A 14,727-nucleotide genomic window follows, 5' to 3' on the forward strand; every position below is an offset into this window, starting at 1 on the left:
CCAATTCCCTTTACTTCTGCATATAAAAATCATAAAAAAAGTTGTTGGCAAACACTTTGTTATTGCAATTTTGCAAGTGTCAACCATTTTGAATCGTACTATAGTTATTATGCACAGAGTGCATATTTGTGCAATTTTTGTTGATGTTGACTTTACTAAATAATAATTTTAATTAATTAATTTTTTTATATAAAAAAACAATCTGTATCATCGAATACAGTGTGGGGTAACCGTGTAAAATTTGATAAAACAAAATTTGCTAAATTAATTGCAAAATATGAACTGACTGTCCTTTCAAACTGTGTTTCTTGCAGTTTAATTTTGGACACTACCAAATTTTGTAGTATTTTTTCAAGATATTGGATACAAAATTTAATGAGGATTCCAAAAATGTGCTTAAAACTGTCATTTTGACACTCTAAGTGGGTTTGACAAGCGATTTTGTCCCTGACTGTCATTTCAAACTGTGCAGTTCAAATTTTGACACCGCTTTTTTTTGCTGGCTGTACCAAATTTTGTATTGATTTTTTAGGTTATTGGATAGGAAATTTAACGAGGATTCCAAAAATATGATTAAAACTGTAATTTTCCCACTCCAAGTGGGTTTTACAGGCGATTATTTTGTCTCTGACTATCCTCTCAAACTGTGTTTCTGACAGTTTAGACTTTAACACCGCTTTTCTTACTGACTGTACCAAATTTTGAAGTTTTTTTTTAGGATATTGGATATAAAATTGAATGAGAATTCCAAAAATGTGCTTAAAACTGCTATTTTCACACTCCAAGTGGGTTTGACAAGCGATTTTGTCGCTGACTGTCATTTCAAACTGTGTAATTCAAATTTTGACACCGCTTTTTTTGCTGGCTGTACCAAATTTTGTATTGATTTTTTAGGTTATTGAATAGGAAATTTAACGAGGATTCCAAAAATATGATTAAAACTGTCATTTTCCCACTCCAAGTGGGTTTTACAGGAGATTATTTTGTCTCTGACTATCTTTTCAAACTGTGTTTCTGACAGTTTAGACTTTAACACCGCTTTTCTTACTGACTACCAAATTTTGTAGTATTTTTTCAGGATATTGGATACAAAATTGAATGAGGATTCCAAAAATGTGCTTAAAACTGCTATTTTCACACTCCAAGTGGGTTTGACAAGCGATTTTGTCCCTGACTGTCATTTCAAACTGTGTAATTCAAATTTTGACACCGCTTTTTTTGCTGGCTGTACCAAATTTTGTATTGATTTTTTAGGTTATTGAATAGGAAATTTAACGAGGATTCCAAAAATATGATTAAAACTGTCATTTTCCCACTCCAAGTGGGTTTTACAGGAGATTATTTTGTCTCTGACTATCCTTTCAAACTGTGTTTCTGACAGTTTAGACTTTAACACCGCTTTTCTTACTGACTACCAAATTTTGTAGTATTTTTTCAGGATATTGGATACAAAATTGAATGAGGATTCCAAAAATGTGCTTAAAACTGCTATTTTCACACTCCAAGTGGGTTTGACTAGCGATTTTGTCCCTGACTGTCATTTCAAACTGTGTAATTCAAATTTTGACACCGCTTTTTTTGCTGGCTGTACCGAATTTTGTATTGAAAAAGGTTTTTTTTCATGATTTCAATGGTTTGAGACAATAAAATGGGCACAAAATTACCAAATTACAATTTACTATCATTTGCAACCTTCCACGCAGCTCCAGAAGTCTTAAAAATGTTTTTTCAATTTCAAAATGTCGGTTTTTCAATAGAAGATTTTTCAAAAACTGCTTAAAATGGTCTATTTAAGTTTTCAGTGGTCTGAGACAATAAAATTGATACAAAATCACCAAATTGAAATTCACGACCATTTATAAACCTTTTATACAGTTCCAGAGGTCTTTTGGAACTGTATGTAAATTGGCACAAACTCCTTTAAACGATTTTTTTCGACGACTTACTTTGAAAGTACCTCATGTACGCTTCCATTTAGAAGCAGAAAGGGGTTATTTGCCGCGCGCGAGCAGAAAGAGAGATTTTCTGCTCTAGAGCGTTTTCGCTTTCTACTAACAATCTACTCACCAACTTTTTTCGGCGTTTCCATAACAACGCTTGACATACCTGTTTGAAATAACCACATTCCGTCAAAGTGATTTATCGGTGACAATGAGTTCGAGCGACGAAAATGATGTGAGTTGTCCTTCTAATCCACCCCACAGCAGTCGTCGAAAAAATATCGTCTATATTTCGAGCCAAAAGTACTTTTGCCGCTTTTACATGATTGCAGCGTTCGGCTTCGCCTCAAGCTGCAAATTTCATGTGCAAGCGGCAAATATATACTTTCCGCTCTTAATATAGAATATACTATTCTATAAGTAAAAGCGGCAAAAGTACTTTTGGCTCGAAATATAGACGATATTTTTTCGACGACTGCTGTGGGGTGGATTAGAAGGACAACTCACATCATTTTCGTCGCTCGAACTCATTGTCACCGATAAATCACTTTGACGGAATGTGGTTATTTCAAACAGGTATGTCAAGCGTTGTTATGGAAACGCCGAAAAAAGTTGGTGAGTAGATTGTTAGTAGAAAGCGAAAACGCTCTAGAGCAGAAAATCTCTCTTTCTGCTCGCGCGCGGCAAATAACCCCTTTCTGCTTCTAAATGGAAGCGTACATGAGGTACTTTCAAAGTAAGTCGTCGAAAATATACTATTTTATGATTTCAGTTGTTTGAGACAATGAAATGGACACAAAATCATCAAATTACACTATAGGACGTTTTTGTTTCAAACATACAGGGTGTGCAAGAAAAGTATGTTGGTGCACTATTTTTGTCACCCTGTACGCAATTTTTAAGATAGAATTTTTTACTCTACACCACTAGAAAGAGGAAAATCGGTTCTTTTAGGTGGTTGAACCACCCTGAACTCCCAAAAATAAACGAGTTACAAGGTGTTCAAATTTCAAACAACAACTGATTTGTAAATTTTGTGCATCAAACCAGTTTTTCCACAATATCCGTTAACTAAATGTTCAAATAACGTACCCAAATATACAACACCCTTTATACGGAAATCTCTAAATGAAAAAGAGCATAAAAGAAAAGTGTGTCGACGCTATCATCTCCAATAATCATCTTGAGGGTGTGGGAATGACAGGGTGAAGTAAACATCACTTTAACCCCACAATGCTTTCAGTTACGCTTCTTTCGGCAGCTCGGGACCTTTTCCGCTTATTGACATAGGTGATAATGACGTGAAGTACACATTTTCATTCTATATTAAGGGACGCAAAATAAATAACATTCGGTAACCAATTTAATGGGGCTTCAATTTCGATCTTCTTTTAGATAGCAATTTAGCATCCTCATTTAGTTCACTTATGTGATGATCAATTTAAACTGAACTTTTATTATACTACTCTACTAACTATAACTATCTTAATTGTACTTTTGCCGATATGTTAAGTTAAATTAGAATTTGATTGAATTTATGCTAAATGTTTTAATACAGACGAGCTTAGATTTGAACCAAAATCTATTTGTTTGTTTTTTGGATTAAAACAAAGCATTCGATTGTGTAAGACATGACATACAAAGTGAGACAGCTGGTCTACAACACAAAACTCATGATAAAGCACATCATGTTCATCGCAGGGGTTGAAAGAGGGATGGAGTACAAATACCTGAGTACTATGGTGGACGAGATTGATGGCGTTTACAAACATGAATAAAGTACTTTGCACTAGAGAGCTGAACTTAAACTTAAGACTAGCCAAAGGTTATGTTTTTTCTTCTCTATGGAATGAAGTTATGAACAACGAACAAAAATGACTTAAATAGAGACAAATTCTTGTACAGAACGCAAACTGAGGCCAGTAGGTAAATAGGCAGAAAGAGTGGACACAATATAGATAGAATGATAGAAGTGTTCCGAGCACCCTCATTCAAAGCACATGGATTATGGGAAATTGTGTCAGGAATAAAGAAAATGGAAGATCTGGCATATGAAAAGGAGAAAGCAGATTTTGAAAGGAAAGACGCCCGAGCTCAGAAGATAATAATAACAACCATAGATAAGAAGCAACTAATGCATATATTTAACTGTAAAAGATCTAAAGAAATGTACGACAAGCTTAAAAACATAAATGAGAAACAATCAGAAGAAGAATAATGTTGTTTGATGCAACAATTTTTTAATTTCTTGTACAGCAAAGGAACTGACACTTTAATGCACATTAGCAAAATTGAAAACTTGGCAACTAGGCTAAGAGTACTTAAACAAGATATCCTAGACAGTGTGTTGGTATCTAAAATACTTGCAACATTACCCGATTAGTTTAGGAATTTTGCTACATCTTGGGAATCCACTTCACAAGGTGATAAAACCCTTGATAATCTCTTAAACAGACTGATTGGAGAAGAAGAAATACAGAAGAAACAGTGCGAACCCGAAGGTATGGCTTTTAAAGCTCAGCTACAACAACAAGTAAATAAGAATAAAACAAGATTTGGAGGAAAATGCTTTAAATGTGGCAAGGAGGGGCATATTGCCCGTTATTGTGACAAAAGGTCATGTAGAATATGTAAAAATACAATAATAATGTAGAAAGCAATTGTTACTTCCGAAACAGACAGAGCCAGGAAAGGAAAAATAGCGTTTCTATGTGAAGATATGGATTTAGAATCAAATACAGCAACTTTCCTCATTGATTCTGCAAGCAATAACAATCTGTTCACTTGAAGGAAATTGTTTAATGACAGAAAGAAGGGATCAAAATATTTTGTGGAATAAAAAGTTATCTTAGTGCTAGCAGTATGAAAAAACTACAAGATTTTTCAAAGGGCATGATCTTAAATACTGTAGAATGTGACCAAATAATTAAGGATTGTGTAGTTTGCTTACAGTCTAAGCAAACTCGTAAACCCTTTACAGTAGTAGGACCAGAGCCACAAGACCATTAGAACTGATACATAGTGATGTGTGTGGTCTAATTGAACCAGAAACCTGGCATGGCAACAGGTATTTCTTGACAATAATGGATGATTTTACTCATTACACTCAAGTATACCTAATGAGACATAAAAATGAAGCAGCTGAAAATCTTAAAATGTACATACACGAAGTAGAGGCTTGTCAAAATTTAAAAGTCTCAAAATTACGGTGCGATAATGGAAGAGGACTTCATGGTATGGTGCAAAGCTATAGGTGTAGTTGTAGACTATACAGTGCTCTACTTTCCTCAGCAAAATGGTCGATCTGAGAGGTTAAATCGAATCATAATGGAAAAGGCTAGAGCTCCTATATTTGAGGCAAACTTGGACAAGGCTTTCTTGGGTGATGCTGTATACATTGCAACTTATTTGTTAAATAGGAGTCCATCAAGTATTATTGATAAAACTCCTATTGAAATGTGGAATGGAAAGAAACCTGACAAATTTACCAATCTTTGGATGAGTATATTTTTGTTGGGTACTCTTTAGGAAGTTATCGTCTGTGGAACGTTAAAAAAGAAAAATCGTCACGTCCAGAGATGTTATCTTTAAAGAACCGATGATTACTACTACTACTACTCCGTAGCACTACAACCCAGGGTGGGTCTTGGCTGCCTGGACTATCTGCCTCCACCTGGAGCGGTCCTGGGTCATCTCCCTCCATTCTTGCTGGTCTACACCAAGGATAACCAGATCCTTAATGATGTTATCTCTCCATCTGAACCTGGGTCTTCCCAGTGGTTTTTTTCCTATTGGTGCGTCCTCCCATACCCGTTTTATTAGGCTATCGTTTTGGCTTCTTTGCAGGTGCCCTGCCCATCCTAGTCTGCCGGGTTTTGATATATTTGGACAAGCTCAGCATTGCTTCTCATCTTATAATGGCCGGTTTCAGGGTCTCGAACGGGACCATATATCATGCGCAGGATCTTTCTCTCAAATCTTCTTAGGAGCTCTGTGTCGCGAACTGTCAGTGTCTATATTTCACTGGCGTATGTTGCTCCTGGTCGTATCATTGTTTGATAGATTCCGGTTTTGGCTTTTCTTGTGATAAATTTTGATTTTAGCTGGGTTTGTACTGCAAATGTACATGTTTGTTTTCCTGTGTGATTCGCTGTTTAATCTCTTCCTGCATATTATTCTCTGCCGTTATCACTGCGCCCAGGTACTTGAAGGTTTGTACATACTCAAAATTATAGACGTCCATTGTGACCTTCTGCCTGACAAAGCATTCCCCTGTTTTAGATTTTCTTTGAGCCAATTGGCTGTTTGGTGTAAAGCATCCGGAGGCAGGTTTGAGCCACATATTAATATGTTGGTGTCATCTGCATAGCTCGTTAACATGAATTTTTCTCCTATACTGTATATTATCATTAATTCAATAAAAAGAAAAGGACCCAATATACTTTGAGCAACCCCTGCACTACTAATAGCCATTTCGGATTTTCCGCAATTTATTAACACTCTTTGTGGCTTATTTGATTTGATGATTCCATATTTAGATAATTTGACCAGCAGATTCTCATGATTAGCACAACCGTATGCCTTGCTGAGATCTAGAAAAATGCCTAAAGCAATCTCTTCGTTTTCTAAGTGGTCCATTTTGATGAATTGGAATACGGTTGTGTTTGTGGATCTACCAGACGGTGTTAGAATTTAGTTATCTTCTTCTTCATCTAGTGCCTATTCGTTTCGAATATTGGCAACCATCCTGGCTATGATGACCTTGTTGACTGTTGCTTTAAACAGTTCTGTGGTTGTTCTTGAATACCATGTACTTAGGTTCTTGAGCCATGATATCTTTCTTCTTCCGGGCCCTCTCTTTCCAAACACTTTTCCTTGCAGGATCGATTTTAAGAGTTTGTATTTGTTGTCATTTCTCATTATATGTCCGAGATATTCCAGTTTCCTTCTCTTAATCGTTTTCATCACCTCTTTTTCCTTCCCCACTCTTTTCAGTATTGTTTCGTTGGTCACTCTATCTACCCATGATATTCTAAGGATCCTTCTGTATAGCCACATCTCGAAGGCTTCGAGCTTCTTTTGTGTAGCTTCGGTCAATGTCCAGGATTCCATGCCATAGTACAATATGGAGAACACATAGCAGCGCAGGAGTTTTACTTTGATATCTAATTTGAGGTTATGGCTTTTGAAGGGCTTAGACATTTTGATGAAGGCATCTCTTGCTTTTTCTATTCTACATCTGATCTGATTGTTTGAAGTTGAAGTTGTGTAATTTTTGGGCTGTCTAATTTAATTTTCTATTTTATCATAAAGTAAAACGTTCCAAGTTATTACTCTGCTGCTGATTACAACCCAACATAAGATAGTACAGTCATATAGATAGGTAAATAATATGAATTAAACATAAACACATTACGAATATTTTTTAACGTAAACGAGCCCTCGAGGGCAAACAAAGGGATTTCCAAACCAATGCGGGACAATAACAGTTAACTTACTAAAATATTTATCGGTCGGCTTGTGTAATCATCATTAAGGTCGGCCCAGCGACATGACATCATGGCGGCCGTGGATCGCCCTGAAAGGGTGTCTGGTTTCGTGGTGCAGGTGACTTTTCCCAAGCTTATCATCTCGACGAGTCCTTTTTCAGGAACACGGAACTGATATATCATTAGGATGATGATAGGGAAATTTATTATACTTTTTCAGTCGGTAGAAATTCAATTAGCACCGAACGTTCGGTTCTATGAATTAAATAGTGCTGCTCAGTGATAATAGCCATTGCAGGTTGGCGAGAACTGTTCGTAATGGAGTGGCATTTATCATTCGAATAAATATTCATTTGACATTTCAGTTCCTCGTAAATTGAGTAAAAATGTTGGCTAATGAATAGTTTGGTTTAAGTATAATTCTTAGAAACCAAAGAGCTTTAATCAAACAATTATTGTGATCTATATGAGTAGCATTTTTGGTACACAGTTAGTAAAATGGGCAAAGTTTTAGAGTTTTTTTTTTATAAGAAACTTATGTTTGTTATGACAACGTAGATAAGTGTCGTTTAGACTGTGATGTTTGGCACCTATAGTCTGTTCACGATCTTTTTGGATCTACCCTATCCATGGAATTTTCCCTGTATTATAAAAAAAACGAAACTGAAAACGTTAAGTCAGACTTTTTTTGGTTAAATATTAACATAAATAAGGAAAGGATATTCTGTAACTTAAAAGAGAAGAGAAATTCAGATCTAAACAAGACAGAAGTGGTTCCACTGCAAAATTCTTATCATCATTTGATTTGTATACAGGGTGTTTCAGGTTTTATGATCAGGAGTAGTTAGAAAAGCACCTTTCAAGGTGGGTTACTTCTATAAACATATATCTGCAAAGACTACGTTTCCAATATACAGGGTAATAAAGTTTAAAATTATAATATTGATTTTTGTTGGGTTGTAATCAGCAACAGAGTAATAATTTTAAACGTTTTATTTTATGATAAGAAAATTAAATTAGACAGCCCGAAAAATTACACAACATCAACTTCAAAAACAACACTAACTTGTACCATATTACAGAAAGGTAATTTTACCTTTTTACAAACTAGACATAATTTTAACTTGTCTTATTTAAGATTAATTATAACAAATTCTAACACCCTCTCCTAATCTTAAATAAGAATACTTATTATCTATTACAAGTACAAACACATAAATCTAATCCAACATCGTATTACATTTAAAATTTTGAAATTTCACTTTATCTAAAGGTTTGGTTAAACTATCTGCAAGCTGCTCACTACTCAGACAATAAAACAATTTAACAATACCTTCAGATACTTTCTCATTAATAAAATGATACCGAACGTCAATGTGCTTGCTGCGTTTGTTAAACTGTCCATTTTTAATTATAGTAATAGCACTTTGATTATCAACATGTAGATTTATATTTATATTTACTCCCAAAAGCTCATCTATAACTGACTTTAAAAACAAAGCTTCTTTAATACATTCTGCAGCAGCTATATACTCTGCTTCAGTACTGGAAAGTGATACTATAGGTTGGCGTTTAGAACACCATGCTAATTTGTATCCTCACTATGACTTGTATATTGAATGCCCAAATTGATTGTTGAAACTAAATAACGCAAAATTCTTTTAATATTTCCTACGTCACGTTCTGAGGGTTTATCTAATTTCCTACTACAATATCCTACCGCATAAGATATGTCTGGCCTAGTTTTATTTGAAACATATAGTAATATGTACCTACTAATTCTCTGTAAGGAAAAACTTTGTTCAAACAAGTATCATCAGTGCTTGGATTATAAATCATAGGAGTACTAACTGGTTTCATGTTTTCCAAACCAAAATCATCCAAGATTTCTGATATGTACTTACTTTGAGAAAGTTTAATAGAATCTTTGCCTTTGCAAATCTCAATACCTAAAAAGGAAGTTGGATTTTTACAGGACACTATCTCAAAATTAGTTGTTAATTTCTGAATCAAAATATTAATCTGTTCCTCATCATTTCCTAAAATTAGACCATCATCTACGTAAATCGCTAGAAATAAGGTGGAGGATTCATTTTTGAATATACATTGTTCACTTTTAAGGTGTATCAAACTCGGTATCAAACCAATTGATTTTAAAACAGAAGTAAAATGTTCATTCCACCTCATTGGACTTTGTTTCAGCCCATACAATGCTCTTTTTAACAAACAGATTTTATTTTCACAATTTACTTATAAAATTTCATCTTTTAATTCGCTATACAAAAAGGCCGTTTTGACATCAAATTTCCTAATTATTAAACTATTTTTAGCAGCTAAAGCAATCAAAATTCTTAACGGAGCTATACTTATGACTGGACTAAACGTTTCCGTATAATCTATTCCCTGTTCTTGCTCAAATCCCCTAATTACTAGTCTAGCTTTATATTTATTATTTTCTTTAATTCGAAAAACCCATTTACTACTTAAAATCTTCTTACTTTTAGCCACCTCTCTGTCCACATACATCCAAGTTTGATTTTTCTCCTTGACTCCTTCTCTTCATTTATTGCTTCAACCCATTTGTGCTTTTCAGTCCCATTTATAGCATCGCTGTATGACAGCATTACGTACTCATTTAATCGTTGAGGCTTCTTGATGATTCTTCCACTTATTGTTTGAACATCATTTTCTGTTTCCTCTTGGATATCAGATACTTCTTCATTTGGTACATTTTCATAGCAGATTTCATCCATGACATTTTCAGGTAAATTTACATCTGAAGCAGGTTCCAGATGTTCAATCTCTTCATTTAGGTTATCTTCCAGAAACACGGTTTTTTTAGTTGTGTTAAATTCTGGTCTAACCATTGGTTCTTTAAAGATAACATCTCTGGAAGTTACGATTTTTCTATTTTTATTGTCCCACAGGCGATAACTTCCTAAAGAGTATCCAACAAAAATGTACTCATCACAACGATAATCAAGCTTCTTCGTTGGTCCCAGTCTTTTCTCATAGGCTATGCATCCAAACATTTGTAAATTTGTTAAATCAGGTTTTTTTTCATTCCACATTTCAATAGGAGTTTTATCAATAGTACTTGAAGGACTTCTATTTAACAAATAAGTTGCAGTGTATACAGCTTCACCCCAGAAAACCTTGTCCAAGTTTGCCTCAAATATAAGGGCTCTAGCCTTTTCCATTATGGTTCGATTTAGCCTCTCAGATCGACCATTTTGCTGAGGAGAGTAGGGCACTGTATAGTCTACAACTATACCTCTAGCTTTGAACCATTCCATGAAGTCCTCTACCATTATCGCACCGTAATTTTCAGACTTCTAAATTTTGACAAGCCTCTACTTCGTGTATGTACATTTTAAGATTTTCAGCTGCTTCATTTTTATGTCTCATTAGGTATACTTAAGTGTAATGAGTAAAATCATCCATTATTGTCAAGAAATACCTATTGCCATCCCAGGTTTCTGGTTCAATTGGACCACACACATCACAATGTATTAGTTCTAATGGTCTTGTGGCTCTGGTCCTACTGCTGATAAAGGGTTTACGAGTTTGCTTAGACTGTAAGCAAACTACACAATCCTTTATCTTTTGGTCACATTCTACAATATTTAAAATCATGCCCTTTGAAAAATCTTGTAGTTTTTTCATACTGCTAGCACTAAGATAACTTTTTATTCCACAAAATATTTTGATCCCTTCTTTCTGTCATTAAACAGTTTCCTTCAATTGACAACTTAATACAATAAAGTCTACTACTGTCCTTTTGACCTTGCAACACTGGTAGTTTATTTTTAGAAACGACCACTTTGTTTCTTGTAAATATTACCTCACCACCATTTTCAGTAATTTTATTGACCGATAATAATTTTTTGCTTAACTCCGGAACATACAGCACATTTTCAAGAACACATTGATCCGTTTCAATGAATCCTTTACCCTCTGATGTTATAGATGAATTCTTCTTGGCTACTAAAACATCTGAACAATCTGCTTGTAATGAAGTGAACAGATTTTTATTGCTTGTCATATGCGATGAAGCTCCAGAGTCAATGAAGAAAGTTGCTGTATTTGATTCTAAATCCATATCTTCACATAGAAAAGCTATTTTGCTATGAGTTTCCTGTCGACCTTGGTCTGTTTCGGAAGTAACAATTGCTTTCTACATGATTTGTTTTTTTACATATTCTACATGACCTTTTGTCACAATAACGAGCAATATGTCCCTCCTTGCCACATTTAAAACATTTTCCTCCAAATCTTGTTTTATTCTTATTTACTTGTTGTTGTAGCTGAGCTTTAAAAACCATACCTTTAGGTTCGCATTGTTTCTTCTGTCTGTTTGAGAGATTATCAAGGGTTTTATCACCTTGTGAAGTGGATTCCCAAGATGTAGCAAAATTTCTAAACTGATCAGGTAATGTTGCAAGTATTTTAGATACCAACATATTGTCTGGGATATCTTGTCCAAGTACTCTTAGTCTACATGCCAAGTTTTCAATTTTGCTAATGTGCATTAAAATGTCAGTTCCTTTGCTGTACGAAAAATTAAAAAATTGTTGCATCAAACAACATTTTTCGTCTTCTGTTTGTTTCTCATATATGTTTTTAAGCTTGTCGTACATTTCTTTAGAACTTGTACAGTTAAATATATGCATTAGTTGCTTCTTATCTATGGTTGTTATTATTATTTTCTGAGCTCGGGCGTCTTTCCTTTCAAAATCTGCTTTTTCCTTATCATCTGCCAGATCTTCCATTTTCTTTATTCCTGACACAATTTCCCTCTGGGCCCATAACCTGTTGGGTTGTAATCAGCAACAGAGTAATAACTTTGAACGTTTTATTTTATGATAAGAAAATTAAATTAGACAGCCCGAAAAATTACACAACATCAACTTCAAAAACGACACTAACTTGTACTATATTACAAAAAAGTAATTTTACCTTTTTACAAACTAGACATAATTTTAACTTGTCTTATTTAAGATTAATTACAACAAATTTTAACACTTTTCATATGAAAAAACGATGACAGATAGAAAAAATCATCAAGCTGAACTTTCTTATGATAATTAATTCTGTTGTCCTTAACTCAATACCTTAACACCCATCGTCTCCGCCACTGGTGAACTTATAATCACTCGATATGATTTGCTCTTGTGACATTTGGAATGTGCTTTTCTAACCACGCCTGAAGTCCTAATCATAAAACATGAAACACCCTGTATAAAGTCAAAAGTTATTCTAGTGATATTTCTTAAGAAATTTGTCTCTTGTTTTAATTGTGCATTTTTATCTTCGAATAAGCAATTCTAGACTGACTACAATTACATGCTACACTTTTAACCACCAACCAACAATAATGGAACTTAATTAAACAGGTTGGCCTTACCGAACAATAAAATATAATACACATTATAATATGTAATGAAGAAGATTCCTCCATACTATACGAGTAGAGTGCCATAGACTATCCATACTATCATCAATATAACTTTGATTGTGCCAGAGACCTCTAGAAGTGTCTTCAACCTTCCCATAACTATTTTTAAATTGTCAAAGACTTTTCGAACTATAAAAGAAAGTGTCAAAGCTTTAAATGATACCGAAAACCTGTGTGTCAAAGGGTTCTACAAGTATTTTAAAAATTCCTAGAAAATATGAAAACTGACTACAAAGACATTTTTTTAAGAACTTAAGAAGCTTAAGTCAATTTTGCCGTTTTTGATACAATTTTTAAGTTCGGTTGGGTCTTTGAACTTAAGGACTCAATTATCTCGTAAAGAAAGTTTCAAATCAGAATGTTATATCTTATTTTTTCAAATTGAAAAAGAAAAGTAAAAAAACTGTGAAATTTAAAAAATATCCAGTGACGTACATCTTTTTGTATCTACGCCACTGGACAGTTTCGACATACATCATTAACATCACATAATGAGTCTTAATTTCATAAGTATTTGTTCCAAATTCAGTCATTTCCAAACAGTCTGACAGTTATGACAAGAAACCGATTGTTTGAACTAACTATTTTCCTTAGGAAACCTTACCAATAATCCTAACCTTATTGACATTTAAAACTGTACCATCCTGTATTTCACTTTAATTAGTATAATTTTTAGCTGTCCAACATGAAAGGGCACCCAGAACAACGCACCCAGCTTTACACCACTATCCAATGGGACTACCTTCAAGGTTTCGATCTTTGCAGCCATCTTCAATGTTTTCCAGTCTGCCCATACATTTTTCCAGCCCCCCTCTACTCGACCAGCACGTTTCTTCACCACTTATTGGCAGTCAAGCTAGTTTTATGCATCAAGGTCTGATGTATCCTACTATTTTAAGCGGTCAATTTTCTAAGCCTAGTACTATGCTATATCCTATGCTAGGTATGTATTATTGTTATGTTTTAATACAACAACGATAACTAGGAATTTGTGTAGGTAATCATGGAATGTACAGAGAAAAAGCTCAACATTTTAAGTCTGAAATAACCAGCTCTGGTAGAGATGGGCTAAAAGATGATGAAGTTACTAGTTCTGAGGAGGTTACTCAGGAAAAACGAGGATTAAGTGAAGGTAATAATTACAGGCACGTTGACATTGTTTTGCCTCAATACTGCGTACTTGCAGATCTTCAGAGTAATTCAAGTTTACGGCTGGAGTTGCCCCTTCTCAATGATGTAGAATCTAGAACTCCCAGTTTAATACCACCGGATGTACCATGTATGTCGGCTTTTGCTGAAAACATTTACGAGTCTGCTGCTAAACTGCTTTACATAGCAATCAAATGGGCAAAAACCATACCTTCATTTTTGCAAGTAAGTGTTTGAAGTCGATAATTCATGTTTAAATAATGATTATAACAGGTTATGTTATTAAATTAATAATTTCAGCTTTCTCATAGAGACCAGTCAATTTTACTTGAAGAGAGCTGGAGTGAAATTTTTGTTTTAACTGCAGCTCAATGGGCGCTTCCTGTTGATGAAGGTATTTTGCATTATTATACAGAAAAATTTAGTGCACGGTAATACCTAACAAGTGCGAAAAGTGGTATTTTTTCGCACGAGTGTAGTTGCCCAAACGACGCAAAGCAGACTTTGGGCAAGATATTAAAGGGCGGTTAAATTTTATTAAATTAAACAAAAATGTATAGCAAAGTTACTAAAATGAAACTCTCTGTTTGCAAGAAGTCTAATAGGTATACAGTTCATTATTCTTTCGTTTAAATGTACAGGGTTGGTCCGTATATTTAGACGCTTGTGGTGTTATTTTTGTAGATAGAAA

General features: G+C 34.4%; 1 protein-coding gene across 6 annotated transcripts in view; it reads left to right on the top strand.

Annotated features, from left to right (window-relative positions):
• The window catches only part of LOC145725386 (photoreceptor-specific nuclear receptor-like), a 37,739-nt gene that overhangs the window by 15,930 nt on the left and 7,082 nt on the right, over positions 1-14,727 (top strand). For all 6 annotated transcript variants that reach the window (XM_081974138.1, XM_081974137.1, XM_081974136.1 and 3 more), the window contains 4 exons: positions 13,564-13,830; positions 13,885-14,019; positions 14,074-14,261; positions 14,337-14,430. In XM_081974138.1, coding sequence (XP_081830264.1) covers positions 13,564-13,830; positions 13,885-14,019; positions 14,074-14,261; positions 14,337-14,430 — 684 coding nt within the window. The remainder of the gene's footprint in view (positions 1-13,563; positions 13,831-13,884; positions 14,020-14,073; positions 14,262-14,336; positions 14,431-14,727) is intronic.

This window comes from Ips typographus, linkage group LG2 (genome assembly GCF_016097725.1).
Source record: "Ips typographus isolate SLU linkage group LG2, UJ_Ityp_2.0, whole genome shotgun sequence".
Lineage (NCBI taxonomy): Eukaryota > Metazoa > Arthropoda > Insecta > Coleoptera > Curculionidae > Ips > Ips typographus.